We start from the raw sequence: 13,058 nt of genomic DNA on the forward strand, positions 1-13,058 counted from the left end.
CTCCTAAATCAGTGTGGCTTTATTTGTTCTCATATCTTCCTATGTGGGAGAGGTCTGGAGCTCCAGAGCAGTGAGACACTGAGGGCAGTGTGGGGAGAGAGTCTGAGCACACCCAGCTTGCTCCAAGGCACATCAGCCAGGTGGGCTTGGGCAAGAAGAAAAAGGAACCTCAACTTACCTTTGTTCTTCCTCTAGTTCTTCTTTGGACATCATTGACTTGTACTGGTTTCCCCTTAGCTTCCCAGGACTGTATTTAAAAGAAAATGTCTCCTCTGCACCTGGAGAGGGGAGACAAAAAAACAGCAAGAAATCTGTGAACCAGAGACCTCCTGAGAGCCACAACCCACAGCAGTAGGGTTATTCCTTTGGGTGCTCTCTGCTCTGCTCCTGCACCCCAAATACTCTGGCTACTCCAGCACGTTCCCTGAGTCAGCTTCAATCTGCAGAAAGGCTGGGCACAGCCAGGGAGGCAGGGTGGATCCCAGAGGATGGCAGGAGCCTGGGCACTGCCAGGGTGGATCCCAGAGGATGGCAGGAGCCTGGGCACAGCCAGCACTGCAAACAGTGAGGACTGCTGTGAGTAAGCAGCCTGCTGGAAGCAGATCCAAGGAAATCCTACAGCCCAGGAACCATATGCCATTGTTCTCCCTGGATTCAAAACCTTGCAGGCCCATCTTGGCTTATCAAGACATGCTAATCCTGCCCTGATTAACTCGCAGCATTTTCCACTTCTCCTCTCCAGGCTTGCATTCCTCCTCCTCCCTCCCTCTGCTCATCCAGGGGCCCTTTCCCCAGCTTGGGGCTCATGGATGGTGCCACAAGCAGAGCTGTCCCAGCTCTCCTGCAGCCCTTGCCAAAAAGAAGATGCCACATGGCAAATGCCAGGGCTGCAAACAGCCCCAGGAGCACCAACACAGCCCCTCTGTCACCAGCCCTGAGGAGAAGCCAAGGTTCCTTCTCTGGGTGCTCTCTCCAGCCTCAGCCTGTGCTAATTAGAGCAGCAAAGCTCAGACTCTGAGCCAAAGCTGATCCTTTTCCAATCGGATTTTGTTCCAGCACTATTTGCTCTTAAAAACCTCTCCCGTGCTTTATCTGCCTGCAGAGAGGGGAAAACAACAGGAGGGGAGCTCAGCCCAGGAGGAGCTGCTGCTGTGGGTGAGTGTTATCTGTGGGCTGCTTATCTCAGAGCCTTTATCTCCCAAGGACTGCAGGAATGGGCTGCTTCAGCCCAACCATCCAGCACTGGGGTTTGCTCATTCCCAGAAATATTTGCTGCTTCCCCAGACCCCCAGAGCCCTGGGGATGCTTCCAAGGAAGATGTTCCTTCATTTATCTGCCTGGCCCTGAAAAAATTGCACGTTATCCACAAACCAGTATCCAGGATGACACCAGCAGGACCCTAAAGGGCTCCTGCACCCTAAAGGGGTGAAATTCCCCTGGCAGGAGAGGAACCCCAACCTGTGCACAGCTCATGGATGAACACAGGGAGCCCCTTCCCAAACTCTCCACTGCAATTGTGGCCATATCCATGATTGTGTCTCCTCCTCCACCTGCCCAAATGAAAACCCCTCACACTCAGGATTCAGCATCAGCTCCCCTCTATTTTCTGATCAATTCTGCCCTTAAGGATTTTTCTCCTTGTGTCCAGTACCTTGATTTTGGGATTTCTCCAACCCCAAGCTCATGCTCACATTCAGCTGCTGCCAGACCTTGGGGACCTCCATGTAAAAAGTAATTCAGAGCCTGATTTTGTAGGTGGGGAAACCAGAGATCTCAGAAACAAGCAGTGCAAGGCTTGTTTCCATAATGATAAATACAATAACTATATATATAATAAAATAACTATAAATACAATATAATAAAATACAACACAATATAATAAAATAACTATAAATACAATATAATAAAATACAACACAATATAATACAATAACTATAAATACAATAACAATAAAAAATAACTTTTACCAATTTCCATGCCAAAAGTGTAATTTACTAATAAAATTTGGTGAGTTATTGTAAAAACAAAAAGGCAAAGCAAAAAAACCACTTAAATCTACTTTCTAGAAGAACCCCTTCAGATATTCTCTCTCAAATTTGCCTTAAACCAGGACACCATGCCTGGAGCAACAGGAGTGGGATGGGAACTTCCCAGAGACCTCCCCCCTGCTAATGCCCACATCTCCTCACTTCTTTACATCTCCTGATCTTGGGGAGCTTCCCTGGGCAGCCCTGGTTGATTACTACTCAATTACTGATCTGGGGTGTTTCTCTAATCCCTAAATGCCATTGGGGCTCCCAGGGGATGCAAATCCTTTATCCAGCTTGGTCACAAATGGCTGAACAACACAAGCAGCCCCAAACATTCAGCTTGGCCATATTCCACTTCCCTGGGTGGGAAACCCTCCCCATGGACAAACAAACAAAGAAAACCTGGCTAGCTGGAAAGAAGCAGTAATGCTGCAGCTTATCAGCACCTTGGGTGACCATAAAAGTGCATGGAAAGAAAATTCAGCTGGCTGCTGCTTTGGGAGATATTAGGAGAAAGGAAAAAAAAAAGAAAAAAAAAAGAGGGTGTAACATCCTGTTCCTTATGCTGGTGCAGAGCAGGAGCTGCTCATTACCTTTGTAAAGCTCCAATGATTTCAAGGACAATCAAGATTGTTTCCCTCACATGGTTTTCTGCCAAATCAAGTGAGATTTGGGATTTAGAGTGGCCCAAAAGGAGCAGTTTAGTTGCCACCTCCTCAGCAAATAATAAGGGAGGAGGGAGGCAAGGAAGGTCCCCATCTCCCTGCCCACAGGGTGAGATTACAAAAAGGAGGCAGTGTGTGGGTTTGGAAACCTCTGGCTGGTTTTGGAGCTCAGGAACTTTCTCTGTAGATTGAAAACAAACTTCAGGAAACACCCAGAAAAGGGGAGGCTGGGTTTTCATGTGGACAGGGAAAACACCAGAGGAACAGGAGGTGACCTACTTACTGAGAGCCTCCATGAGTTCATATTAAAGAAAACATTTGTCTTTCATCTCTGTGCCCTGCATTGCCAGTGCTGTGACCCTGAGCTGGCAGGGTGAGAGCAGCTCTGCCCTGAGCAGGCTTTGGTGTTATCCCTGCCCACAGGGAGGGAAAGCTGCTCTGGTGCCTTTGGTCACAGGGCTGGGGCATCTCCACCTGCCCCAGGGACATCTCTGGGCTGAGTGGGGCCAGGACACACAGGAGGCAGTGCAGGAGGAGCAGGGCTGGTCCCAGGGCACTGCTGATGCTCCCAGCTCCATCCCTCAGCCCAGGCCATGGATTTGCCCAGCTCCATTAGGAAATACTTCAGAAACAGTGGGAATAATTCAGGAGAGGAGCCAGGGCCTGCCTGCAGGAGGTGTCTAGGAAGGGCTAGCCAGTACTCATCACCTTCCCCAGCCCATTGTAAGGATGCCCCTGCAGTGCCAGGGCAGCCCTGAAACAGAGCTGGACCTGCAGAAGCAGACACAGAGGCAGAGCAGCATTGCTGAGCATCCATTTGGCAGAATACACCCACCAATCCTCAAAGCAGACCCCTCACAGCCCCCACAGTGGCATCCCCAGCCACCAGCGCTGTGAGGAAGCCCTGCAGGGTGCAATGAGTGTATTTTGGGAGCCCTGTCTCCAAAGGAGCTTCCCCTGCCTCGCAGGAATGGCACCAGGATTAAAATTTGATTCTCTGTGGCATTAGGCATAATCCTCCCGAGCTGGGGATTGCCACCCAGCACCTTCAGAGAGCCAGGCAGAAAGTGGGGCAGGGAAGGGAGAACCCCCCAAGGCCTCCTGCTGCCCCAGCTGTCCCCAGCACCCCAGCCAGGACTCCTGGGGACACCCCAGCAGGGCAGAGACCCCTCCAGACACACATTCAGGCACCATCTGTTTCATTTGCTTAGCACTGCAGCAGTTGTCACCCCAATTAGTCAATTAATCATTTTCCAATCAACTAATTGGCTAATCAGTTAAACGTGGCCCTGGCTAAAGCCCCTGGAGATTGTCCTGGATGAGCAAGGAGCTTTTGGAGCAGCTGCATCACAAAGCTGCCCCATGGCAAACAGCCCAAGGGCATCTGGGCAAGGGGCAGGAGTTTCCTGGAGGAAGGAGAGCATCCCCAAGCACTCAGGGCTCCAGAGCTGTCCATAATCTCCCTGCAGACCTCTGGCTTGCTTGGCACTCACCATCCTCATCCTCTGGCTCTCTCACCACCAGCTTCTCGTTTTCTGAGTCCACCTCTTCCTCCTGGGGGAGCGAGAAACAGAACAGCCATGAGGAGAAGGTGCTGTGCTGAATAACCCACGTTTGGTGGGGCAGGGCTGGGGTGCAGAGCCTGGAGCTCCAGGGACATCCTGGGCACCCCTTCCCTGCCTCCTCCCAGGCACAGGACAAAGGGATGCTCACTAATGAGTGAGGTTCATTAGGCTGCTTCCCTCTCACTAGTCAGTCCCAGTCATCTGGCTGTGAAATGCAAGTAATCAAGGAGATATTAAGGTTTATCATCAAAGAGATATGAAGGTATATAATCAAAAAGATATTGTTTATAATCAAATCAAATTAAGATATGAAGGTTTATAATCAAAGAGATACTAAGGTTTTTAAGAAGAGCCTTGTGCCTGAGCACTTCCCTCCCAGCTGCACCCCTGCCACCCCTCCTGCCAAGAGCCACAGGGACTTCTGTGTGCCCCCAGGCCGGGCTTGTTCAGGCTGTGCTGGCAGGAGGAAAAGGTGGATCCCCAGCCAGAGCCACGGGCCAAGGAGCTGCTCTGGAACACAGGGACCTTCAGCAGCCATGGGGGTCAAAGGCAGCACTGGGAGGTTGTGCTGGGACCCCTCCAGGAGCCATCCACAGCTGGTGTCTGGAGCAGCAACAGCACATTTTGGGGTTTTTTTAAAAGGCAAAGCAATTTTGGAAGTTTTGGGGCTCCCTTCTACAAGATACAACAAACTTCATCAAGCCCAGAACCTTGTCCTGTGCAGAATCTCCAAGCAGACAGACAGGGGAGCAGCCCAGCTCTGGAGATAAGACAAGGACACATGGCAGAGCCCCTGCATGAGAGATTTCCTCCTGCACAGCCCTGTGCTCCAGCTGCAAACCCCCGTGAGCCGAGCCCAGGGGGCACTGCTGTCACAGACATCTTTCATGAAAAATCCTTTCCTTAGGGTTTTTCCTCCTGAGAAGCTGAGAGGCCTCAGGAACAAAATGTAAACAATGGTTATCTGCTGCTGTGGAATGCAACAGGTGCATCTGTGATTGGTCTCATGTGGTTGTTTTTAATTAATGGCCAATCACAGTCAGCTGGCTTGGACTCTCTGTCCGAGCCACAAGCCTTTGTTATAACTTATTCTTTTTCTATTCTTAGCTACCCTTCTGATGAAACCCTTTCTTCTATCCTTTTAGTATAGTTTTAATATAATATATATCATAAAATAATAAACCAAGCCTCCTGAAACATGGAGTCATATCCTCATCTCTTCCCTCATCCTCAGACCCCTGTGAACACGGTCTCAACCAGCACCCAGGGGTGTCTCCTGCAGCCTCCTGGCAAAAGGACAGAGCACCTGCAGAGAGGGGAGGCTGCCAAGCCCCTCATTGCCAAGGGAAAAGCTGTGGGGAAGGAGACGCAGGGGAAGGAGCAGGCAGAGCTGAGTGCTGGCTGTGCAGGGCAGAGCTGGGGAGGAGCTGCTGGAGCACAGCCCCAGCCCAGAGCTGGGTGTGTTTGTCATGGGGCAGGAATGTGCATTATTCACAGCCCCTTGGCCTCCTCTGGCCACCCTGTTCCCCACAAGGAGATGCACCAGGACCCCCACCCGCGGCAGCCACGGCTATTTTGGGCCACACTTCCAAACATGGGCACTTCCCACTGGACACCCAGGCTGAGGATGGCTGGGGAGGCACCCAGAGGGAGGGCACAGGGAGGGGACAAGCCCAGGGCAGCAGTTCCCCATCACATCCATCTGCCCCTGTGAGCTGGGACATGCCCTGGGACACTCAACCCTCCAGGAGGGAGATTTCAGCCTCTTCCTCGCCTGGACATTGGGAACTGAGCGTTTAACAATGAGAGCAAGCAGGAAATTTGGGTGGCAAACCTCCAAGGAAGGAAAATAGATCTGCTCCAACACACTTTGACAGGAGCAGAGAGGGACAGGCAGGGGTGCCAGGCTGGCAGGCGACAGCAGCGTGCCAGGGCTGGCTGGGCACCCCTGCTCGTGCCAGCCAGGAGCTCCCTGCAGCACAGCTCTTCTCTGCTTCAATTGCTTGGAGGCAGATGCCAGCACCTCCCTTTCCCCTTCCTCCACATCCCTGTTCCTCTGTCCTCCTGGGGCTGCTCCCTCTCCAGCTGCCTCAGAGGGACCCACCTCACTGACCCCCATCCCCAGGGCATCACAAACCTGCCCCTGGAGCACCATTTCTTTCTGTTTGAAATGGGCTGAGTCATTAAGAGGCCACGCAGCCTCACCAGGGAGAACAGCAGGGAAGCTTTGCCCCCCTCCCCATGGCCACTGCCACCCTGGGACAATGCCCCACCCTGCAGGGACACTGTGGGCTGTGCAACCCTCCCCAGGCTGGCTCTGCCTCCCACACACCTCTGCATGGCTGGAAAGTGCTTCGTGGCCCCTTGTGTCCTCTGCTTGTCCTGTGTGCCCGAGGCTGGATCCAGGGGAGGCACCCAGTGGTGGGATCTGAAAAAGGACAAAAGCTTTGAGCACAAACACCCCTGAGCCCTCCCTGTGCTCAGCCAACCAGCCCTGGCAGCTCCTGCACACATGGACAAATGCTGAAGGTGGCCCATGGCCCACTTTGCCCCATGCCTGTGCTGTGTGCCAAGCCAGGAATGGCTGCTGGAGCGGGGAACCCCAGAGACCTCCCGTGCCTGGTCCTGCAGCCAGGGTTTGAGCTCAGGAGCTGCTCCCTGTGGAGCTCAGGATCTCTCCCTGTGGAGCTCAGGATCTCTCCCTGTGGAGTTCAGGAGCTGCTCCCTGTGGAGCTCAGGATCTCTCCCTGTGGAGCTCAGGAGCTGCTCCCTGTGGAGCTCAGGAGCTGCTCCCTGTGGAGCTCAGGATCTCTCCCTGTGGAGCTCTGGATCTCTCCCTGTGGAGCTCAGGAGCTGCTCCCTGTGGAGCTCAGGAGCTGCTTCCTGTGGAGCTCAGGATCTCTCCCTGTGGAGCTCAGGATCTCTCCCTGTGGAGCTCAGGAGCTGCTCCCTGTGGAGTTCTGGATCTCTCCCTGTGGAGTTCAGGAGATGATCCCTGTGGAGCTCAGGATCTCTCCCTGTGGAGCTCAGGATCTCTCCCTGTGGCAGCTCCAGCCCGTGGGGTGGGCCCAGGGCAAGGAGGCCCCAGTGAGGGCTGGGCTGGCTGTGCCAGCTCCAGGCTGGGCTGTCCGTGTGTCCTGGCAGGGCTGTCCGTGTGTCCTGGCAGGGCTCAGGCAGCTGCCTGGGATGCTGATGCAGCAGAAGGGAGGAGGGGACATGTCTGGTTTGTTAATGCTCTGCCAGCTGCCTTCTCCATCACCCCCTGGAGACCTCCCCATCCCACCCTGCCCTCCTGGGCTGGGCTGCGCTTTCCCAGCCCCACAGCAGCTGTGGGTGGCCTGGACCCCCGTGCTCAGCCAACTTTCCCTGCCCAAAACCTTCAGCTGAAGGTTTCCCTGCTGTGCCTGGAGGGCTGTGGAGGAGGATTTGTGTGGGCAGGGAGCAGGGACACCGTGTCCCTTGGCCTTGCACTGAAATGCCAGCACGGGGCTGGAAATGCCAGCAGGGACAAAGCCCCACCTGGAGCCTGGCAGTGCCACAGCCCCTGGGAGCCAGGGAGAGGGGAGAGCCCTCTCTGCCTGGAGAAGCCCAAAATTCAGAATTTCACCCCTGAATCTCAGCCTTGCCATGGCCATTGGGTGCTGCTGTCCTGAAATACTGAAAACCCAGTCAGAGTAAATCCTGATCTTTACATAAAATACAGTAGAATAGCAGAACACTATGAAGTGGCTTTGATTACAGTTTTTATAAGTATCAAAAAGTTCTCTGTAACTTTGCTGGCAAAAGACCTGAATTCACAGGCCAATATTATTCCTTCCAACTAAGACCTGATGTAGCATTATTGTAAGTCACAAACAGTTCTTAAAAATTAAATCTCAACTTCCCAAACTGTCCTAGAAATCTGAAGGGAGCCTTCTCTTTTACCAAATCTCTTCTCACTCCAGTCAATCCACAAATGAAGTGACTCTGTCCCAGAAACAACCCTGCACCAAAGCCTTTCCATGCTGAACACTTCTCCAAGGGGGAACCACTTCAGAGGGAAACCAGGTCCCATTTAGGAACCTTAACCTGCTGTACATGCACACCTGCTCCTTTGTGAATGACAAGGTGAAAACCAGCACCTGCAAAGCAGGGAGGGGGAAGATGTTGGGACAGCACTGGGAGACATGGATAACACCCTTGTTGCAGACATCTTTTATGGAAAATCTTTTCCTTAGGATTTTTTTCTCCTGAGAAGCTGAGAGGCCTCAGCAACAAAATGTAAGCAATAGTTATTTGCTGCTGTGGAATGCAACAGGTGCATCTGGGATTGGCCCATGTTGGATGTTTGTAATTAATGGCCAATCACAGTCAGCTGGCTCGGACTCTCTGTCCAAGCCACAGACCTTTGTTTTTCATTCTTTTCTATTCTTAGCTAGCCTTCTGATGAGAACCTTTTCTTCTGTTCTTTTAGTATAGTTTTAATGTAATATATGTCATAAAATAATAAACCAAGCCTTCTGAAACATGGAGTCAGATCCTCATCTCTTCCCTCATCCTCAGACCACTGTGAACACTGTCACAGACCATGGTACCCCAGGTGCTGCTCTGGTGGGAAGCACAGCCCAGGGAGAATGCAGGGAGAGTTTGGAGCAGCTGGGAGTGAGGAAGGAACAACTGGAGAAGAAAGAAGCGAAGTGTTCTGTCCAAGAGCCCACAAATCAGCATCTCTCCGGTGCCATGAAAACCTCCCCTCAGGGACAAAAAAAAAAACAAAAAAAAATTAAAACAAAACCAAAAACCGGCGAGAAACAGCACTGCAGGGAGCCGTGCACGTCATTATCCGGGAGCATCTGGAGGAGACTTGACACGGGCCGCCCCAGCAGCTGCTGCAGCAAACAAAGATCGCATTGCCGGGCCAGGGACGCGCTGGGCGGCAGCTGCAGGGCCCGGGGCCGTGCGGGGCCGGGAGCGCAACGGGAACGGGCCGGGGACACTCCGGGAACAATCCGAGAATGCTCCGGGAACGCTCCGGGAACGCTCCAGGGATGCTCCGGGAACGCTCCGGGAATGCTCCATGAATGCCCCGGGAGTGCTCCGGGAATGCACCCGGAATGCTCCGGGAACGCTCCTGGGATACCCCGGGAACCCTCCCGGGAAAGCTCCGGGATCTCTCCGTGCCCGCTCCTGCCCACGGGCATCACCCAGCCAGCCCGGGCACAGCACAGTCCATGCCCTGGCACCTCTGAATCACACCTGGGCACCGCTCAGTGGGCTCGGGAAAGGCCAGGGTTAAAATGCAGCAAGTCATCCACCTTCAGTAACAAGGCAGCGATCCATCCGATCCATCTGCCTCGGCGGCTCCCGGCTGCAGAGCCAAGCATTTCATTTGCTGGATGATCACAAACGTGCTGCTGCCCTTCAGCTCCATGGCCACGACACCCGCGCGTGGAGCAAAGCAGGGCGAGGACAAAGCTTCAGGGACATCTTGGACACAGCCAGCACTGAGCATGGACAGCCTGGGTCTCCCTGGGGAGGGTGGCTCAGATAGAGGAGCTTGGCATCCTGACCCCCTCAAGGCTCTGCCCGCACTGAACCCTCTCCCAGCCTGTGGGAGGTGGGAGCCAGGCTTCCCACTGCAGCATCATCTGGTTTTCAGCTCATTTCTGGCCATTTCCTCCCCACTTGCTCCATCCCTGCTGCAAACCTGGGCTTCTTTCTCAGAAAGGACAAGAGGACACTTTGGGGGTGGTGTGTCCCTCACCCTTTCTTCAGGGACAGCCCTGGCCCTTGTGGGCAGGCTGGGGACAAATAAGTGCCCTGCTCCAGCTTCAGGAAAAGGGAAGATCCCAGGCTGCAAAGCAAGAGGAGAAAATTATCTTGGATTAAACTCCTGGGTCCTGTGTGTTGCCATTTATGGCTGCACTTTCTGCTCCAAGCCTGATGCAAGACATTGCAAGAGGGAAAGAAAGCAGACAGGAGAGAGCCAGCCAGAAGAGAAAAGCCAGGAGAAAAGGGGAAGGAAGAAACCTTTAAAAAAAGACTAAATAATAATAATGTTGGTCAGAGTTTAGCAGAGCAAAGCAGCTGCTGTGTCAGCAGCTCCCCTTCACCCACCACTGGGGCTCTCCATCCTCTCTCTGCCCAGAGGAGCAGCTGCAGACCAAGAGCAGTTCTCCAGCCCTGCTGATGGTCCTGCCAGCTCTGGGGTGCTGGAGAGGATGTCCCTCATGTGGAGATGGAGTTTTGCAGGTCTGAGCCCCCCAGAGCGTGGGAGCATCTGCTCCTGCCACTGCTACGGGCAAGGACAAGGCACAGAGTGGGCAGAGCATTCCTGGAGCTCTGGGACCACCCAGCCCTTAATGAGGAGCAGGCAGTGCCAGGGGAGCTCTGGTGTGTCCCACAGCAGGGTGAGGAGCCCAGCTGAGCACACCCATCCCTGCAGGCACCACCAAACCCAGCTCCTTCCCTTTTTGCTACAGCAAACACCCGCACCAGGATGTCCCTGCTGAGCTGCATGGCATCCCTGGCAGCAGGCAAAGCCGGCCCTCACCTGGAAGCTTCACAAAAAGTGGGCACTTCAGGAGGCAAAGAGTCCTCCAGCAACCCTGGCACAGCTCCAGGGCCTCACCCAGCCCACAAGGACCTGTGGGACCCCAAACTTCTGGACCCATGTAGGGGACACACCACACACCCCAATGCCCCTCTGTCCCTCACCACCATCCAGCAGAGCCCCATGGTGGGATTCAGGGTGGGCAGGACACGTGCACAGGTCCCTGGGTGTGACACACGTCCTGTGTCACTCCCCAGTTCCCATTCTCTGCAGGAGATGAGGCATTTGTGCCTGGCACAGGCGGCTCTGTGAGAGCTGGGCACATCTGAGCAGGCAGGGATCGGGGTGGGGAGCCCTGCATTCCCTGGCAGTGCTGCTGCCAGGGCTGCGACGGGAGTGGCACATCCCCACATCCCTCCCCAGTGCCCTGTGGGACACTGGAGCTCCTGTCCCAGCCCTCTGGCAGCGCAGACACAGCCTGAACAGCTGCCAATTACAGCCAGACTTAATTAGACACCCTCTCCCCTGCAGCACAGGGAGGGCGGGCAGGAGGCATCAGAGGGGGAAATGATGACTTTGTAAATGTGAGCAGGGCTCCTGGTGGGAGCTGGGGGGTTTGGGCTGCCTGCTGTGTCCAGAGGCACCGGGAGCCCCCAGGGAGGCCCAGCCTGGGGCGGGAGGCACAGGGAAAATGCACCAGGAGCTTGGCAGAGGAGGCAGATGAAGCCTTTGTGCCTCTGCTGTGCAGGTGACAGCCCCAGACAGGGTTTGTGTGTCCCCTCTCCCCTCTGTCACACACTCACCCCTGCTCTGTTTGAAGCTGTCGGCTCAGCTGCAATTAACCCTTGGCAAACCAGCCAGGTTGGCACTGCCCACTCACCCTCCCGATCTCCTGAACATTTTGGCCAGGATGGCATCTTGGAGGTGGCTCTGCTCCAACACTGACAACCCTGCCCGGTCCCTGCCACCTGTCACTTCAGGACAGGATGGCTCATTAGGGAGTTGAAGTTTCTGAGCGTTTCTCACAAGAACCACGCTCCACAGCCCCAGATTCGCCGCTGTTCCCACCCAGTTCCCACCCAGCAGCTTTTCATTACGGGATTGCTTTGACAGCACTGCCTCATCCATTAACGAGCTGGGGATGGGGATGAGAACAGACAATGACAGACTAATTAAGGGGTTTTTTTCAGCGATGGGAGCCAGCAGAGACAAGGGGAAACACTACCAGCAGTTCAGGGAAACAAGGACTCCTGGGCTCCTTTCCCTGCTCTGCCACTGGGTCATTCTGTAGCCCTGAGCATGAGGCTACAATGAACTGGTCACTGCAGAGAGGGGCAGGGAACCTTCAATTTTAGTGATTTACCAGGAGATGGAAGCAGGAGGGAGGCTGAGACACTCAGCTGCCCCAGCAGATCCCAGTTTGCACCGGCAGGGAGCAAGGGAAAGAGGAGGCAGCGGGATCCAGCCCGTCAGTAACACACCGAGGCCGCTCTCCCTGCGCGGCTTCATCCATCAGCACTTTGCTCGAGTGGTTAATGGCTGCGGGCAAGGCGAGCCAGCCTGGCACACTGCGTGCTGAGCAAACAGGGGGGAAGGAAAATAGGGAAAGAAAATAAATAAGGAGAGAAAACAAATAAGGAAAGAAAATAAATAAGGAGAGAAAATAAATAAGGAGAGAAAGCTCTCTGAGCGCCTGCTGATGTATTGAGAAGCCCTGAGCCTGCAGGAGCCAGCAGGCAGACAGGGTCTGGGAGCCTCTGCTGAGTCACATCAAGGGACTGCAGCCCTCACCGAGCCAAGACAGGCTGGAAAGGGAACGATTCCATCAGCAAAGCACTCCCTGCTCTGCCCAGGGCCCGTCCCATCCCTGTCTGTAACATCTCCTGGGCTTGGGTCTGGGTGGTGCTGGAGGAGGGGAAGGATGAAGCAGCTTTGAGGATGTTCACAGGGAGCCGAACCAGGGAATCAGGGAGATCCTGCAGAGCTGTGGATGGTCTGTCCCACTCTGCCCACAGCAGCAACCCTTGGATCAGCAGGCTGGGCACTGCCACACGTGTGTGGTGCCTGCTGGAAGGGCACGTAGTCCCTCACAGTCCCTCGGCCAGCTGTGCCACAGTGCTGGCAGCTGTGGGATCATGTGCTGGCCACGGCTCCCAAACACACACTCAGCATTGCTCCCCCTCCCACAGCACCCACAGCACACAGGCCTGCTCCCTGACCCTCCCAAAGGGACACTCCTCAGGGTGAGCAGCATCCTTGTCCTGCC

At 54.5% G+C, this 13,058-nt stretch overlaps 1 protein-coding gene across 8 annotated transcripts in view; it reads right to left on the bottom strand.

The window, feature by feature from the left end:
- Positions 1–13,058, bottom strand: part of MXRA7 (matrix remodeling associated 7) — a 43,955-nt gene that overhangs the window by 28,599 nt on the left and 2,298 nt on the right. For all 8 annotated transcript variants that reach the window (XR_012583268.1, XM_074555291.1, XM_074555285.1 and 5 more), the window contains exons 2-4: positions 6,593–6,688; positions 4,189–4,249; positions 179–278 (exon numbers count right to left, since the gene is read on the bottom strand). Coding sequence is in view for 7 of the 8 variants with exons in the window: in XM_074555291.1 (XP_074411392.1) it covers positions 179–278; positions 4,189–4,249; positions 6,593–6,688 (257 nt within the window). In the remaining variant the exon portion in view is untranslated. The remainder of the gene's footprint in view (positions 1–178; positions 279–4,188; positions 4,250–6,592; positions 6,689–13,058) is intronic.

Source organism: Zonotrichia albicollis, chromosome 19, assembly GCF_047830755.1.
Source record: "Zonotrichia albicollis isolate bZonAlb1 chromosome 19, bZonAlb1.hap1, whole genome shotgun sequence".
NCBI lineage: Eukaryota > Metazoa > Chordata > Aves > Passeriformes > Passerellidae > Zonotrichia > Zonotrichia albicollis.